The 17,029-nt window shown below is 44.9% G+C and overlaps 1 protein-coding gene across 1 annotated transcript in view; it reads right to left on the bottom strand.

Annotated features, from left to right (window-relative positions):
• Positions 1-5,091: 5,091 nt before the first annotated feature.
• Positions 5,092-17,029, bottom strand: part of Cilk1 (ciliogenesis associated kinase 1) — a 42,633-nt gene continuing 30,695 nt past the window's right edge. Inside the window, exons 9-13 of the mRNA XM_057769032.1 lie at positions 16,582-16,772; positions 16,313-16,461; positions 13,825-13,953; positions 10,446-10,568; positions 5,092-9,590 (exon numbers count right to left, since the gene is read on the bottom strand). Coding sequence (XP_057625015.1) covers positions 9,436-9,590; positions 10,446-10,568; positions 13,825-13,953; positions 16,313-16,461; positions 16,582-16,772 — 747 coding nt within the window. The 3' untranslated portion in view covers positions 5,092-9,435. The remainder of the gene's footprint in view (positions 9,591-10,445; positions 10,569-13,824; positions 13,954-16,312; positions 16,462-16,581; positions 16,773-17,029) is intronic.

The raw sequence follows: 17,029 nt of genomic DNA, 5'->3' as shown, positions 1-17,029 counted from the left end.
GGTATACGAGTAGCTGCGCTCCCCTGCTAGAACCTCCAAACAAGCTCTCAAGGTCCATTTGTAGGAGAACGTAGGGTAGTCAAGCTTCCAAGACTCCAGACACATCCAAATGAGGCGCTGCATGTGGCAGTCTGCCTTTCTTTTGTCCCTAAAACCTTTAATTTTTTTAAAATGAAAAATTAGGGATATGTGTATGTGTACAAGCCTTTGATTAAATTAAATACATTTATTTAAATAGCCCTGCTATTTTGGTGAGCTACCCCACCCAGCTTAAATGTATTTTTTTTTTAAATAAGCAATGTTATTAGGAAAATATTATTATACGTGAAGGGGCGCACATACTAACTGTAGTAGCCAAGAAAGTCATCCCATTTAACAAGCCAGAGAAAGGGTAAGAAAACCCGAAATGCTGGAGGAGTTCAAAGTATTATGAAAGCATGCTTAGATTAGAAGAGAGATTAAAAAAAAGAGATATTAAAATGGGGGGGAAGGAAAGGAAAATTTACACTTTTCTGTAGCATTTAGAAAAGCAGGCCGACTTGGGGAGCTGCAGGCATTCTGAGAAGGTAAAGCCTTGTGTCATTCATTGTAAGACTAATTACTCTACCTTTTTAGCACGGCTTACAGTACCACCTCCCTAGGGTGGTCCTATATCCAGGTGATTGACCTGGCCCAAGTAGAATACCAGGTCTCCACGCAGAGGAGAAATTCTATTCTCTTGATCAGAAGGAGTTTTTTCTTAATATGCATCTATTGCTATACACTAATATCCACCCCGCTCAAGAGGTAACCCTTAATTGTTTATATCCTGCCTCTGGCAAGAACTTGGCTGCCAAGAGGCCCCATTGTCATGTCTGGCTTTTATTTTTTTATTACATTACTTATTATTTATTTTTATGTTGATGGACTTTGTCAAGTTGGGATCATAGGCCCCAGCCCCTCTCATCTATCCCAGACCCCAGGCCTGGTCTGGACTCCAAATCCCAGCAGGCCAGGTCCTGACTCCACCCCTAGGGAGGGGTCAGGACCACTCCCCCCCCCCAGGGTATTTAAACGAGTCCCCAAAAGAGGAACAGGTGATCTCCCTTTTCATTCCTCCCGGTGGTCACGTTCCCTCGGCTTCCTGATTCCCCCTCCGGGACACCCGAGAGCATAGAACTCCCATTAAACCTGGATATTTTAAAATTTGGCTTGATTGGGAATTTTGCGTCGACAGGGAGCTCGCGTAAGGAAATATTGCTAACGGACTTCTTGCCTATGTGTGTGCACCACGTGTGTACCAGGTGCCTGAGGAGTTTACAGGAGGGTGTTGGATCTCCTGAAACTGGAGTTCCTGATGGTTGTGAGCCACATATGGGTGCTGAAGACAGAACCTGGGTCCTCTGCGAGAGCGGTAAGTGCTCTGAACCACTCAGTCATCTTGCTAGTCCTTTGTTTCTGGCTCTTAGCCAAGAAGAAATAAACTGGTTATTTTTCTTTGGGATCCTAACCTAGGCAATTTCTACTTCCTGGTCTCATCAGCCCCTTTAAAGAGGTAACCCTCACTGCCCCTCGGAATTGGAGTGATGACTGACCTTGCTGCTTCCAAAAGACTGGAAGCATTTGGTGAAGGAACTCTAGCCGGTCTGACAGGCCCTGCCCTTCCCCCTCCATTCCCTCCGCCTTGCTGAACTGTTGAGTCCCGAAGCCAGTCTCCAAGGTCTGTTCCCTTATTTTCTTTCTTTGTCCACTTCCTCCTCCTGAGGCTCACTATCAAGTTCCAGCTGTTAGGAAGCTCCATCCAGCGCCACTCCTCCCATTCCAGACCCTGCGTGTGTGTGTGTGTGTGTGTGTGAGTGTGAGTGTGAGTGAGAGAGAGAGAGAGAGAGAGAGAGAGAGAGAGAGAGAGAGAGAGAGAGTCTGTGTGTGTCTCCCCACGCTCAGGAGGTTCTCATGTTTTTCTCATTCCCTGGGAGTTGCTTAGTTCATTAAACCTGGATTTTTAATTCTGCCTGATCTGATTCATTGCATTGGCGGAGAGACTTAATATCGGGGTACAGAAACCTTTCACCAGCTATTGTTATGCCCAAATCCGCGAAGTCCCCACAAAAGCCAACAAGGAAACCTAGTCCCATATGTAAAAACAAAGAGCCTTTATTTTAATCAAGTTTGCAAATTCAGTCTTTCGCATGTCCAATGTATTGGAATAATTGGAGAGCCCCAAACTCAATTAGAATTGGGTTTTTATAGTAGTAAAGGTGGGGGCGAGGGGTCTCTGAGGTTTAGGACCCCCGATTGGCTGGCATTTTTCTAGGGGTGTCCTGGTCAGGTGTGCTGGCAGGTGATCCTATCTACAGTGGCTGGAATTTTAGGCATTTCCTTTGGATGATCTGTTCTTGGGTGGTGCTCAGGTAATCTCAGTTTGTGGTTCTTCCTGCAGCCAGGTATTGCTTCAGGGTAAACTACTGAAACTCAGACCTCTTATTAAATTTATCGAGGGCCAGAGTTCTACTCTGGCAGGTGATAATGGTTAGAAATAAAGAACTTCCTATGGGTGACCTGCCCATACTTAGCTTATCATGGCTGCCCCCACACTATCACAATATTAAAGTTCAGTGTTAGGGTCCAAGAGAAGCCTCCAAAGAAGACCAACAGCTGGGGCTGGCTGATTGGTGGAGGTAGGATTAGCATGGGAGCTGATTGGTGGAAGGTGCTAGTGGTTAGGGTTCTTCCAGTAGCAAGGTTGAGAAAGCTCTTTAGTTTTCAGGAGACTGGGGGACACCCGCTGAGCCAGCAAAGGGACATTGTGGGCCGGCTGAGGCTGCAGAAGGGACCATGGGATGCCTGCTGAGCCAGTAGAAGGCTGTGGTTTTTCTGAGGATTGCTTATTTAGCTCTGTCCCATTTTAGTGAACCGAAACTAAAGCTTAGATTTCTGTCAGGCTACTAGGGGAGTTTGGTCTGCACCTCCCATCCTCCACATCCCCCAGCTCTTTCACCAGCAATTGATAGTCCCCTTTTGGCTCATCAAATTAACATGCCCAATGAAAATTAAACACCTCCTCCTAACATGGGGTTTCCCCTTTTATATTTGCCTGTGGCCACTTTGTCTCCTCTATCCAGAGGCAGCCTTTGGTCCCCCAGGACAAACACCCCTTCACTATTTCCCTTGTTCCTTTTTCCTTCTATTTCCTGCCTTTTGTCCCTCTGGGGTAAATAAATCTTCTTTGGTGGAGAACTTGGCCTTGGGGGTGTCTTGTGCTGATTTTGAGATCCCTTCATTGGGTGTAACAGTTGGGGTACCCCTAAAAGACCCTATCTTTTAGTCCTATCTAAAAGACCCCAAAAGTGCATCAGTGCTTTTGTACAACTTTCAAGTGTAGGGAAGAATGGGTGTCTGGAAACAGACTTAAGGGAGACATGCAGAAAGTCTTTGTCCCACCAGCCAGTTTCCAAATCATAACACGGAGACTTATTAATTATGAAAGCTCAGCCGATAGCTTAGGCTTATTTCTAACTAGCTCTTACTTCTTCTTAAGCTAACCATTTCTATTAACTTACTTTCTGCCTGGTGGCTTTATTACCTCATCTCTGTATGATGAGTCCAAGAATAAGAAAATAAAAATATAGATTCTAAAAATAAAAATGTAGAAATAAAGAAACATAAAGTTATAAGTCTAGGAGAACAAGAACAGACTATCAGCAGCTTTCTCAGCAGATCAAGGCTCAATCATTCACAGTGAGCTATTTTCTCGGATGCTTGGGAAGTCTCCATCAGCTTAGATCATTTCATTTTACAACTGACTGTTTTATTTACAAGGTCAGACCTTCTCCCTGCAAATTGAGAGTAGTGTCCTAACCATCCTTGATAAACGACAGATGTGAACTGTGTTAACCTTTAAGAGACAGAGATGTGTGACCTCTGGGCTAGGCACTGTCTCTGTTATGGGAAACTGGCACCATTAAAGTGGAGGCATGTGGCTTCAGTATACATACCTGGAGGTACCATTTTCCTTAGCAAGAATAAAATCCCTAGTGAGAAATAGTTGTGCAAATAACATCTCAAATGGACTTAAGCCTGAGGAATGGGGAGTGTTATGATTTTAGCCACAATAGGGCTGACACTTCCAGGTTCTAGGGCCATGCATGTGCAGACAAGCCCTCAGGCAGAAGTGCCTAACGGCCCCTGGAATGTTAAAGGGTCACGTGTGAGCCACGTGTGGCGTTGTTGCATCATCTACGTATGACTCAGCTAAGCACTTGCAAGCATGTGTGAGTCCCATCATCTGTGTATGATGTAACCATGCGTCCCTCCCCCCTCCCTCCCTCCCTCCCCCTTTCTCTCTCTGCACACTGACCTTCACCAGGCCCCTACACCTCCCCCAATAAACTCCTAAGTGGGCTTGTTGCGTGTTGCATGTTCTGTGTTTCCTTCTCACTCACACCAAGTAATTTCAGGAGTCTCCCTTGGACTGTAAAGAGACATATCAATCATTTGTGTCTTTGTTTATATTTTTTGTTGTGTAATAATTTCCTCTGAGAACCTTCTATCTTTAAACTGCTTATGACACAGGATATTAAAGGGGAAGGTGAAATATTCTACTCAAGAAGCTCATTAAGTTCAGGAAGTAAACAATTAAAAGGTTTCCAGAAGTCCCTAAAACCAACCAGATACACTAAGCCCCTCCCTCTCCACACACACATATATGTGCAGTAAGACCCACGAAGCCACTTTCAGACAAACTGAGCTGTCTAAAAGACAGTCTCTAGCCAGATGTAGTGGCACTTGGGAGGCAAAAGCAAGGAGGTGACCCTGTGAGTTCGAGGTCAGTTTGGGGCCCATGGTGAGATACTGTCTCAAATGCAGGCCTTTAATCCCACCACTCAGGAGGTAGAGAAAAGTGTATCTCTGTGAATTTGAGGTCAGCCTGGTCTACAGCATGAGTTCCAGGACAGCCAGAAACCTGTTTTGAAAGACCCAAACCAAACCAAATAACAACAAAAACAACAACAGTTAACAATATTTTCTTCTCAGTTACTGGCTAGTGAAACAAACAAAAAAGAATCAAAACACTCAAATCTATTTTTCTTAAATTGTAGCTTTATTTGGAGGAGAAGTTTCCATATATAATGTTAACACCATCAAACAACTTCGGATAAAACCACTCAAAAAGTAACATTTTGTTTCATAAGGGTCTCTCTTTATTTCCTGTGCTTTGCCTTCTAGTTAAGGGAAGATCACTTTATAGTTAAATCAATGGAGCTAAACCCCGTTCGGTACTGAGAATGTGGGGGATCAGAGGCTTCATTCAGGAGGTGTTCAGGTCACATTATCAGTGTTCAAGGAAAAACCAATACCGATTAAGATGACACATGCCCCTATTTTGTCTTGATAATTTACATGAGCCGGTCATCCCAATAAATTAATACAAACATACAGTACATTTGGTTGGAAATTGTAAGAACAATTCTAAAAAATACCTACCCACATATATTAAACAAACACATCACTACAGTATGCCTAAAATGTAAAACAATGAACATGTCAAATGTTTTCTTATAAACATATTGCTTCTGGTCATACAGTTGAAAGAATCTGTGTCACCCCCCCCACACACACACACACCCATACCCCAATGGCACAAAGCAATGGCTCAATGTTATGGAAATGGGACTTCATAGGACAATATGGTGCCATTAACTCCAACAGTACTTACACTGGAATTGAAAGTGAAAGTCTTTCTTTGACACGCTTTGGCTTCATATATTCAGGTCTTGATATTTCTAGAATGTGACAGTGACACTCTTAGATGTATATGATCCTTAGGCAAGCACTATGTCTGAAACATTGTTTTAGGATCAGTTTTCTACACTCATGGGACTTATAGTAGAGAAAACATGATTAACAGTGGTTTTTATGCAAATGCAGTTTCCCTTGTCTCTGTGAGGCAAACCCTGGCACCTTAGCACCAAAACTGGCCCCAAATGAGCTACTCGGTACCATTTCCTGACTTGCCAGAAAGCTGGTTTTGTTTTGTTTAAATAATAAATCTCTTTTATTTAAAAAGCATTTGATTTAATGCAGTGTAATTTAAATTTTATCTCTGGGTGTTTTCTCTGCATTCATAACTGTGCACATGTGCATGTCTGACCTGATGCCCTGAGGCCAAAAGAGGGTGGATGCCTTGGAACTAGTCATAGATGGTGGTGAGCCACCTTGTTTGTACTGGGAAATCTAACCTGGGTTCTCTGGAAGAGCAGTGGGTGCTCCACCTCTGAGCCACTCTCCTGCACCCACAAAAGCCGTGTGATTGTAAGTGAGATCTAGTCATGGCTAGGTGCAGCCTAACTCCTCACTCCTGTCAGTGTTCGCTTAACATTGCATAATTCCACAATAGCTAAAAATACATGCAGCAGGCAAACTCGACTATCCCTGTTTAAAGAGGTCTGCTTCCTTCTATAGTACATAGCTTGTATATAATTTCCCCTTTACCCATTTTGATGAGGGAGAAGGACTTCTGAGGTGTTCTGCTAGTTCTTTAGAACTTGGTTTTTCATCATCTAATTTTCTTAGCTACTAGCTGTTTCTTTCATGTAAACGAGTATGTTTAACTCCTCAAGGGACACTTTTGCTAGTAAAGGAAGGAGAGCGAAGGCAGGGCCACAAAGCATTAGGAAAACAATTTTAACGTTCCATAACCAGGTAGCTAGGATTTTGTAAATTAAAAAAAGAATGTAATAACCTTAGTTAACACTAGCTAGATTACAGAGAATGTGGTGTTAATGATTTATTTGTATATCTAAGTGGTATCTACAATTTAGAGCCAACTTTCTAGCTAGCTGAGCAGGATTTGAGATTATCTTTTTATACATAATATAGAAAAGAGAAAATAAATATTAACCTCACAGTAAAGGACTCATGCCTGAACCCACAGTTTGTTGGTTTTGACTATAATACAGAAACGAATGGTTTCAAGTTGTGCTTGCTTCTACATTTTCTGAAGCCTTGCTGCTAGCTTGTTGACAGGGAAAAACATCCCTATCAAACCCATGCCCACTATGCGCCTTTTTTATGCCCCTCACGGTCAAAGTGCTTGGTCAAGTGTATTTTTGAGTCAGATTCTCCAAAGCATCAATTACTTTCTGATTTTAGGGCAGACAGAGCCCATTGGAAGTCATTACTAATACATTGAAGCTATCATTAACCCATTTATTAGGTTGGACCATACCGAATGTCTGCATTAACCTTACCCTACCATTTCAACCTCTAGTAATGATCATTTCATATGGTTTATTTGCTGTATTTTGGAAACTGTAATCAAAAGAGTCATTTGGGCCCTGGGAGAACATGAATTAATACACCATTGGGGATTGCTATTGCACTCTTCCTTTTGTAAGGTAACCACGAGTGGAGGCAGATGTGCAATACAGAAATAGAAGGACAGGGATCCTCCACATCGTTCTGTCTCCAAACTAGCTTTGTCACTTGCAGAATTGCTGTAAACATTCCTCTCAATGGAATAGCCTGTCCAACAGAGGCCTCACCCTTGAAAAAGACCATGCAAGGTAGGGGCTGAGATGTAGCACAGTCTGGACATGACATTGTCGCAAAATTGACTTCTCAGGTACGTTGAAATTCTCCCCCAAGTCTTTCCCACTCCTAAAATTGTCCTGAGAAGTTGATTGGACAGTTTAGGAGCTGCCTCTCGTCAGGTGCAGAGAGCTGAACGCAACATTTGTTCTCAGTTAAAAAATGAAATGGCATGTTGGCGCACGCCTTCAATCCCAGCACTCAGGAGGCAGAGGCAGGTAGATTTCTGTGAGTTTGAGGCCAGCCTGGTCTACAGAGTGAGTTCCAGGACAGCCAGGGCTATATAGAAGACACTTGGCTCTTTTGGTCATTCATCTTGGCAGGGATAAAAGTTTAATTGATTGTATTGACATATGTTAGGAAATTTTTACAATAAAACAATGAAAAATTATAATAAAAAGGTACCTTTGACATAAAAAAGCTTCCCTTTTAAGGGATTTTAACAAGATTTTATAAAGATTGTATGTGTGTTTGTGTTAGTGGGTGGGTATTTACACTCATGCTAGTGCCGGCAGAGGCCAGAAGAGGGCATCGGATCTCTTGGAACTGGAGTGGCTGAGTCATCTCTCAACCCAGAGTTTTTAAAAATGGAAAAAAGTATGGACCACAGGGGTGGGAGGGAGCCTCCTCTCTGGCTCTAGGGAGGTAGGTGTAGACACCTGCAATGGGCTGTAACCTCCCCGCCCGGCCTCCGTGGCTCAGCTGACTTTTAGCTAAAGTGATGTTTCCTGCATCTTTAGTCTGCTGTGGGTGAGTTGTGAGTTTGAAGGCTTGCTGGCAGTGCTGAGGGAAGTTAGGTAAATCCTGGCTGGTAGGCCCCATGGAGCAAGGCAAGCTCACCTGAACAATGCCTGGTGACCACAGTTCCTGCCATCTCCCTCGCTGGCTGTCCCTGCCCAACCCCAACCCCTCCCTTCACCCTCATCCCAGGTGTGCATTGTGTGAAACTGGAGGCCAGTGGGAGATTTTAACCAATGGAGAGCAACCTTGTTAGTCCAAAAAAAAAAAAAAAAAAAAAAAAAAGCAGAAATGTGATAGTTTATATCTGAATATTTGCAACCGTATTTATGAGTGCTATAAAATTTCAAAAGATTCTCTGTTCTGTGACAGCTTAGAGTAGAAGAGTATAAAGATGGTTGATTGGGGCTGTTAGGCATGTACAAAGTCCCGGGTAAAAACCAAGCACGGCAGCACTCAGGAAGCTAGAGGCAGCAAGATCAGAAGCTCATTCGATCCTCAGCTACTCAGTGAGTGGTCGGTAAGCCTGGGTTACATAAGACCATGTCTCAAAACAATAACAATAACAATAACAACAAAACAATTTCTGCCCCAGAACAACCAATAAGTGCTGTTAAGAAAAACAGGAGATGGGCCACTTTCCTAAAATCAGTCCAAGAAAGCCTAAAGGGTCAAATGAGCCACATTTAAATGTAGCCACTTCACAATATTGGAATATTTTGAGTAAATAATCCCTTATCGCACAGCATTAAACTGCACCTTGTCACAATACTGCATCAGTATCATATATTTCAAAATCTGTATAAAATATCATGTGGAACAACAAACAAAAATTACTTAATCTTTAAAAAGTCCATTACAAAGTTGACTGTATAAAATGCTAAAACATAATCCATATATACAAAATGTTGTTTAAGAAAATAATGAGACCCAGTTTTAGAATAAAATAATTTTATACAAAAAGAGGGTATTGCATTCAAATCAATATTTTAAAAAAACATTTAAAAGAAATATTGAAATGTGTTAGTTCAGAACAACTGTGAGCGTGAGTGCATCTACACCACCACGCGGTTCCGATTCTGCAGGTACCATGGGAGCTGAGGGAGAATGGCCTCCCGGCTGAGACAGTCACCGACGGGATGGGTACTTGGAAGACCAGTCTATCCTGCCGTGCACAGGCTGGGCGGCTGGAGGTCGCGGAATCAACCCAGGAGTGCTCCTAGGCTGGGTGTGAAAAAAAGGCCGCCCCGGGTGAGGTCTCATGGCCTTCAGGGAAGAATAGCCTGCAATGGAAGAGAAATGCTGAGCTCACCCATGTGGGACCCAAGCAGGAAAGTGCGGCAGAGGGACAAATGTCTGGAGCATCCAGGAGGAACATTTGCCTGCCTCCTGCAGGCAATAAGAAATCTTCCAAAGAAGACTCGCCTAGTCAGAATCCCAGCATCACTTTTGGCCACTCTTTTTCTCTCATCTACAATCTGTCAGAAAATCCTGTTGGCCCTCGGTCCCCTGTGGACTCAGAATCTGGTGAATTGTTATCAGCCGTTAACAACCCTGGCCTAAGGTATGGCTCCTGCTTCTAACATTGCTCCCCTTTACTCTACTGACAACAATCAGCTGGAGGACGCCTGTGCAAATGGCGGTCCCAAGATCAGCCAATGACAATACACTTAGTCTTTGTACAGGACCACTCACTCTCCAGGCTCTATCATCCCCGACTTCCTCAGGCTACTCCCCTGTCTCTCTTGCCCCTGTGCAGCCTGTATTTTGGCCTCTCCACTGTGCCCTGGATTTGCTAAGCCTGAGATGCTCAAAAGCCTGTCTACTCAAGAATCCCGTGCCAATCACAGTGCTCGAGTGCTTGTCCACTAACCTCCTCCCGTCTTTATCCCTACTTCTTGCCTGCTCTGGCTTTTTCCTTAGCACTTATGAACAATGACCTTTAGTATATATAATTATACATACACATTTATGTAATGTAAAAGCAAATGTAAATATGTATTTACATTTATTCATTCACACGTGATCTACAGACGGGCAGGGAGTGCTGCCTGACCCCTTCTGTCCGCAGTTTCTGCACAAGGCAGCTGTTAGGTAACTACTGGATGACGTTACAGATGTTTTTAAATGTAACTCACCAGGGGAGGGGTCGGCCAGGGGCGCCAGGTGTACCCTCTGCATAACAGAACCGATTTCTTTTTTCAGGAAGGAAGGGATGTAACCTCCAGTCAGTCCGCTGGAACTCCTGGAGCCTGAGCCAACTGAAGCGTGGAAAGGAAAGTCATTACTACAGAGACACACTTGGTGACACCGGGAGTGCACAACAGTTTGTTTTTATTTTGCGGGGGGGGAGAAGAGAGTTCTGAGAACACAATCCAGCATACCACAGCCAGAGGCCAGCCCCACACAATCCACCATACCACAGTCAGAGGCCAGCCCCACACAATTCACCATACCACAGTCAGAGAGGCCAGCCCCACACAATCCACCATACCACAGTCAGAGAGGCCAGCCCCACACAATTCACCATACCACAGTCAGAGGCCAGCCCCACACAGTCCACCATACCACAGTCAGAGAGGCCAGCCCCACACAATCCACCATACCACAGTCAGAGAGGCCAGCCCCACACAATCCACCATACCACAGTCAGAGAGGCCAGCCCCACACAATTCACCATACCACAGTCAGAGGCCAGCCCCACACAGTCCACCATACCACAGTCAGAGAGGTCAGCCCCACACAATCCACCATACCACAGCCAGAGAGGCCAACATCACACAATTCACCATACCACAGCCAGAGAGGCCAGCACCACACAATCCACCACACCACAGTCAGAGAGGCCAGCCCCACACAATCCACCATACCACAGACAGAGAAGCCAGCACAGGCACAGGAAGAGCCTTCCCTGACACAGCATCTATGCAGGCGGCTGTTAAACTAAACAAGGAATCTATTTGATAATTTCCATGTTGTTTTCCAAAGAATTGGTTTAGCCTGTTCTGAAACTTTCTTTTTCTACCCCATCCTATGGGATATCCTTTATGTCAGTTATACATAAAGTATAGCTGAACATAATTCACTTAACTGATCTTACACATAGGTAATCTTATTTGTTTAGGTTATACATATAAACCAAATATCCTGTTGATAATTAAAAAAACTAACCAACAATAAAAATATTTTTAAACTGGGTGGTGGTGGTACACACCTTCAGTCCCAACACTTGGGAGGCAGAGGCGCGTAGATCTCTGTGAGTTTGAGGCCAGCCTGGTCTACAAAGTGAGTTCTAGGACAGCCAGAGCTGTTACACAGAGAAACCCTGTCTTGAACAGATATATCATATATATTTAAATTTATTATTATTGTGTTTGTATGCTGTGTGTGGCAGATGCTGTGGCGAGCACGTGGAGGCCAGGGACACCTGCGGGGTTAGTTCTCTCCTTCCACCTTGACATGGGTTCCAGGAATTGAACTCAGGGCTCCAGGCTTGCACAGTAAGAACCATTAGCTGCTGGAGCCATCGCATTGGCCCCTAATAAAAATGTCCTAAAAATTCACTGTTTAGTCTACCTGCCATTACTCTTTCCCTCATTCCCTTTCCCTCTCTCTTCTGACACAGAGTCTCACTACAGAGCCCAGGCTGGCCCCAAACGGGCAGTCTTCCTGCCTTAGGTTCCCAAGTGCTGGGATTATAGGTGTGTACCATCGGCTCGTTTACATCATTTCCATCTGAGAGTGGGGTGAGGGCGGACCGCAAGCTGCCCTCTTTTGTATTCCAGGGGGTTAATGGTATAACGTGAAATAGCAGGTAACCAGCTAATACAGACAGACGAATGAGTATTTCTAAAACTGGCCATTATGACTTAAAAGCATGCAGGGATGATGGAGAATGATATTACTGGTCACTGAGCAGACACAAGTTCCACCTGTGAGGAACTGCTAATGGTACAGTTGCTTTGTCTTGACAGCAAAAAAGGCATTCAATAATTGCTTAAGGCAGAGTGGGAACACATCCTGCGGTGTACGTATAAGGCTGGTCAGATATAGTCATTGTGCAATACTGGTTAATAAGGAGATAGGGAGAAAAATGAGAGAATTTGAACAAGTCTTCACTGCCCCCCAAGAGGGGAAAATCAATAAACACAAGTGGTGTGGGAGGTCCTTCTGTCTATGTGTTGTTTTTATTGGTTAATGAATAAAGAACTGGCTTGGCCTATAGCATGGGAGGAGGAAGGCAGAGTTAGAGAGACGCTATGTAGCCACTGCCGGAGATAGACGTGCTGAAACTTTGCTGGTAGGCCATGACCTCGTGGCGATATACAGATGAATAGAAATGGGTTAAATTAAGATGTAAGAATTAGCCAATAAGAAACTAGAGCTAATGGGCCAAGCAGTGTTTGATTACTACAGTTTCTGTGTGATTATTTCGGTTCTGGGCAGCCAGAACGAACAAGCTTTTCCTTACAACAGCTAATGGGCCAAGCAGTGATTTAATTCAAACAGTTTCTGTGTGATTATTTCGGGTCTAAGCAAGCTGGGTGGCCAGGAAGAACAAGTGGCCTCCTTCCAACACATGAGGAACAAACTTCATTCTTAAAGACATACAAGTTTAGACACAGGACACCATTTTACATCAGATCAAGACTCACGTTAGTCTTGGGTACCAAATGTTACCAAGGATGAGGCACAACTTCTTCAACTAGCTGGGGAGCAATCTGACAATATCTTTAAAGCCCAAGATCTTTAAAACCCTTCAACCTAAAATGCCGATTCCAGCAGAGGACCTGGTGCCTGTGTGCACAGCAACACAAACACAGTAGTGCGCAACAGTGCAGGGCAGTGGGGGAATGGGGTGGTGTATGGGAGGGAGGACTTAGCTAGACTCTGGGCCTTGAGTGTGTTCTTAGGTGGCATGATGGGAACCTGGACACTGTATTCCTAAGTGGAACCTAATGGAAGAAGGGGAGTGGGAGGGTTAGGTGTGTTCTAGGTGCTGTGGAAGAGGAGCTAGCTCTCAGCAAGGGCTGGGAAACAGCATGGGAAAATTGCACCTGGCTAATCAATATGGAGGACTTTATTTTTTAAAATGCAAACAGGGGTGGGTACTGATAACCTGTCCATCTTCCAATCAGAAGGGATTCCGATGCTCTGGGAAGGGCAGGTTTACCAGTCGGAAAGTCCAGTTGGTGTAGAGAAGACCAAACCAACATTGACCTTAGGGCCAGGTGCCCAAAGCACACAAAGCACACCAGGGAGTCAGGGGTCAAATTTGCTAAGTTTTTTAACTTGTTTTTGGCTTTCCCCTGGGTCAGGGACTGCCCGGAGGACAGAGCTGGACCCCAGGGCTACTGTCCAGAAAGGGAACAAGAGAAAAGAAGGGAAACCCAAGAGATTCCTGTGTTTTAGACCAGAAAGGCCTCATCCCACAGTTCTCTATGTGCCCTTCCCTCAACCCTGCAGCACCCAGAGAACTTGCTTCTGGTCACTCAGGAGGTAATAACCATTACTTACCTGAAGTTATTTTGCTCACTACTGAAACTGTTCCTGAAGATTTTCCAGACAAACCAGAACTGGACAATGGGTTTGATGGAGGAAAGTCCTTGCCTGGATTTGGAAGCACACCATTTCTTATATTTATTCCTAGTAGAGAAGAAAATGAACTTAAAATGCAAAATAAACCAGACAGAAAGAAGTGGTGGTAGATCTCACAACGGAATATTAGTCAGCCCTAAAAAGAATAGGGTCTTGCCATCTGCTGTGACATGGACTTTAGCCCATGGGAAACAAGCTGACACACAAAGAAAAAGATTGCATGATCACACTCAACAGGGAAGCTAAAAAAAAAATTTAAAAATGCAGAGATTATAAAATAAATATACAGAGATAATTGAAAAAGCAATACAAAACAAAACCTAAAACCCTAAAAACCAAGCCTACAGTTGTTGCCGGGGGCACAGGGCCAAACAAGAAGGAGGTAAAAGTGACAGCCCGAGACCAGAGTAGGGTCTGCTATCCCACCATGACTCTAAAAGTCCACAGGTAACAAAACAACTACATATGAAAGCTTTCCTGAAAGTGTACATTTTTGTTTTCTTGCCATAAAAACAATTAATGGTAACTCCATGAGAGAGTGGATACTTTGTCACTGTTAGGTCCAAAGCATCCCACCCGGGTGGCAGAACAGCTGACAGTGAGGTAGATTAGTCTGGCTCAGCTCAGGCTGGACTCTGACTAGGTAAACAGAAGGATTGCAGCTGGATAACAAAAGCCCCAAATCAGCATTCCTTAGACACATGTGAAGTGGGTTTCTGTTTGTCAGGAAGAGCCAGTATTTCCTTATCCCCCAATACAGTAGACAACCTCTAGTAGTGGGTGCCTAGTTCCCTACTAATACATACTGTAATACACATCAGAGTCCCCAGACTAGCTCCCAGGTTATTTTGGCTTGCATGCCTCTCCCACCCGCAGCTACCGGCTGCCCTTAAAACTGGCAAGGCTTTCCCAACTTTTGCTAGTCTCTCTGCCACAGCAGATTTGAATTTCCCCAGATAAACGGTTCCTTCTACCCATGGAGTGGTCCAGTTTGGGGGTTCCACTGCTCCCTTGCTGCGGTGGTTTGAAGAGGAATGGCCCCCGTAGGCTCATATATTTGAGTGCTTGGTCATTAGGGAGTACCGCTACTTGAGAGGGATTAAGAGGTGAGATTTTGTTGGAGGAAGTGTGTCACTGGGATGGGCTTTGGTTTCAAAAGCACAAGCCAGGCCCAGTGCCCCTCTCTTCCTCCTGCCTGTGGATCTGGATGAAGAACGCTCCCAGTTTCTTCTCTAGCACCATGTCTGTCTATGTGCCGCCATGCTGACAATAGACTAAGCTGCAAGCCAGTCCCAACTAAATGCTTTCCTTTATAAGAGCTGCTGTGGTCATGGTGTCTCTTCATAGCAACAGCACAGTGATTTAGACACTTACAGTCACCCTAGTGTGTTTCTTGCTATTTATGAGTAACCTGTGACATGACGTTAGACGCCTTGATCAGACACAGTAAAGATCATTTGAAATGTAAAATAAATCTTAAACGAAATTTCAGAAATAAAATACAGAACACACGAAATTTCTGTGGTGCAAAACCCCCTAGAAACTGATGATGATGTCATCTGACAGATGCAAAGGGGAGAGGCCATCTTTGCATGGAGCGCGTTGTCTCATTTGAGAGTGGTCTGAGAAGTTTTCTTAGGCCTCAACTAACAGATCAGTCCACATCTAGACTTTCTGGTGCTCTCCCTCAGCAGGACTCCCTCAGGACTCCTAAACATTCTCATTTGCCCTCTTCCCAGATGACTTCTTGTCTGTCACTCACTCAAGTTCTCTCCATTCCCCACCCCCACCCCATGTTCTGCAGCCCTTGGTTTCTTTTTGTGTCTGTTGTCTGAGGCTCCACTTTCTCACGCGGCCTGGACCACCCTCGACGTTAGCTGCTGCTGACTTTACTGTGCCAACAGGCCTCATTAACGCTGCTTCTTCCCACGCAAGGCCACCCAGGACAGAACAGAGAAGCCTTGAAGCTGACCTCAAGACAAACCTCTGCCATGCTCCATGTCCTTGCCGATGCCAGGCTCTGCAGTTGTTCTTTAGATAAAGGCTCACCTACCCTTTATCATCCTCCTTCCGCCTGGATCCCTCCACACCTTGTCACCTCGTGGACTATCAGTCTAGACTAGGATAGCCGGCCTGGATTCACCACACTCCCAACCACAAAGGAACACTTTAATGCATCTGGAGGCTTTACTCCTGACTGTATTCCAGACTGGCTTCCCTGCCTCTCACCCAGGTGATAGCTGTAGCTTGCAGGCCCCTAACTGCAGACTCAAGTCCTCCAATTAAGAACTTTCAAGGACTCTCTTATCTCAATTCTCTGAAAGAGAATCTATAAACATATGTGATCCCAGGGACAAAGACTGGGTATTGGTGACCAGAGGCCAGGCGCGGGCACCCTTTTGGTTACCAGGCAAGTAGCGAGAGTGCTTCAAGTAGTGCTGCTTCGCAGAAGATCGCTGGGTTGGTGTGTCTCTCCTCTGGGAGGAAGCCTGGGTTGAGACACTGGTTCCTGTGCCCACCGGCTCTGATGGCTTCAGGTCCAAAACGCTTTCAAACCTGAATCAAGAGAATGTGGTTTAAGTCAGGAGATAGGAGCCGTGTGTGACACAACATCAGAGAGACCCTGGTGGCCCCAGATCCGAGCCAGCCTGCTCCCAAGGACAGCAGCACACTTGCCTGCCGAGAGTGTCATCGCTCTGTCTCTTCTTGTTTTTCACATCTATCCTGGTGAGAGAGGGACTGAAATCTAAGTCATCTAAGTCGGCCCATTCGTCGGAGCCCTTTGTGGACCTGGAAATGAGACCCCATCGTCTCCTGCTCTTTGGCTTGAGCTCGCCATTCTTGTGTTCCAGGCCAGCTAGAGTTTTCTGTGTACACAGAAGAAGGAAAAGAAAAACCAACATTAACGGAGTTCATCTACCAATAATCTGTGCGTATGCTTGAGAGAGAGTGTGTGTGTGTGTCTGTCTGTCTGTCTGTGTGCATGCTGGGGATGGAATCCGCAGCTTGTATATAATAGCTAGGTGCTGTATATTACCCTGAGCTGTAACCTCAGTCCACGTGCAATTTCTATTCTGCATTTCCTTTGTTACAGCAGGAAGGACCTGGAGTCCCTGCCAGACCT

This window comes from Chionomys nivalis, chromosome 4 (genome assembly GCF_950005125.1).
Source record: "Chionomys nivalis chromosome 4, mChiNiv1.1, whole genome shotgun sequence".
NCBI lineage: Eukaryota > Metazoa > Chordata > Mammalia > Rodentia > Cricetidae > Chionomys > Chionomys nivalis.
Note: the sequence above shows the minus strand (reverse complement) of the source record. Positions and strands in the feature narration are given on the sequence as shown.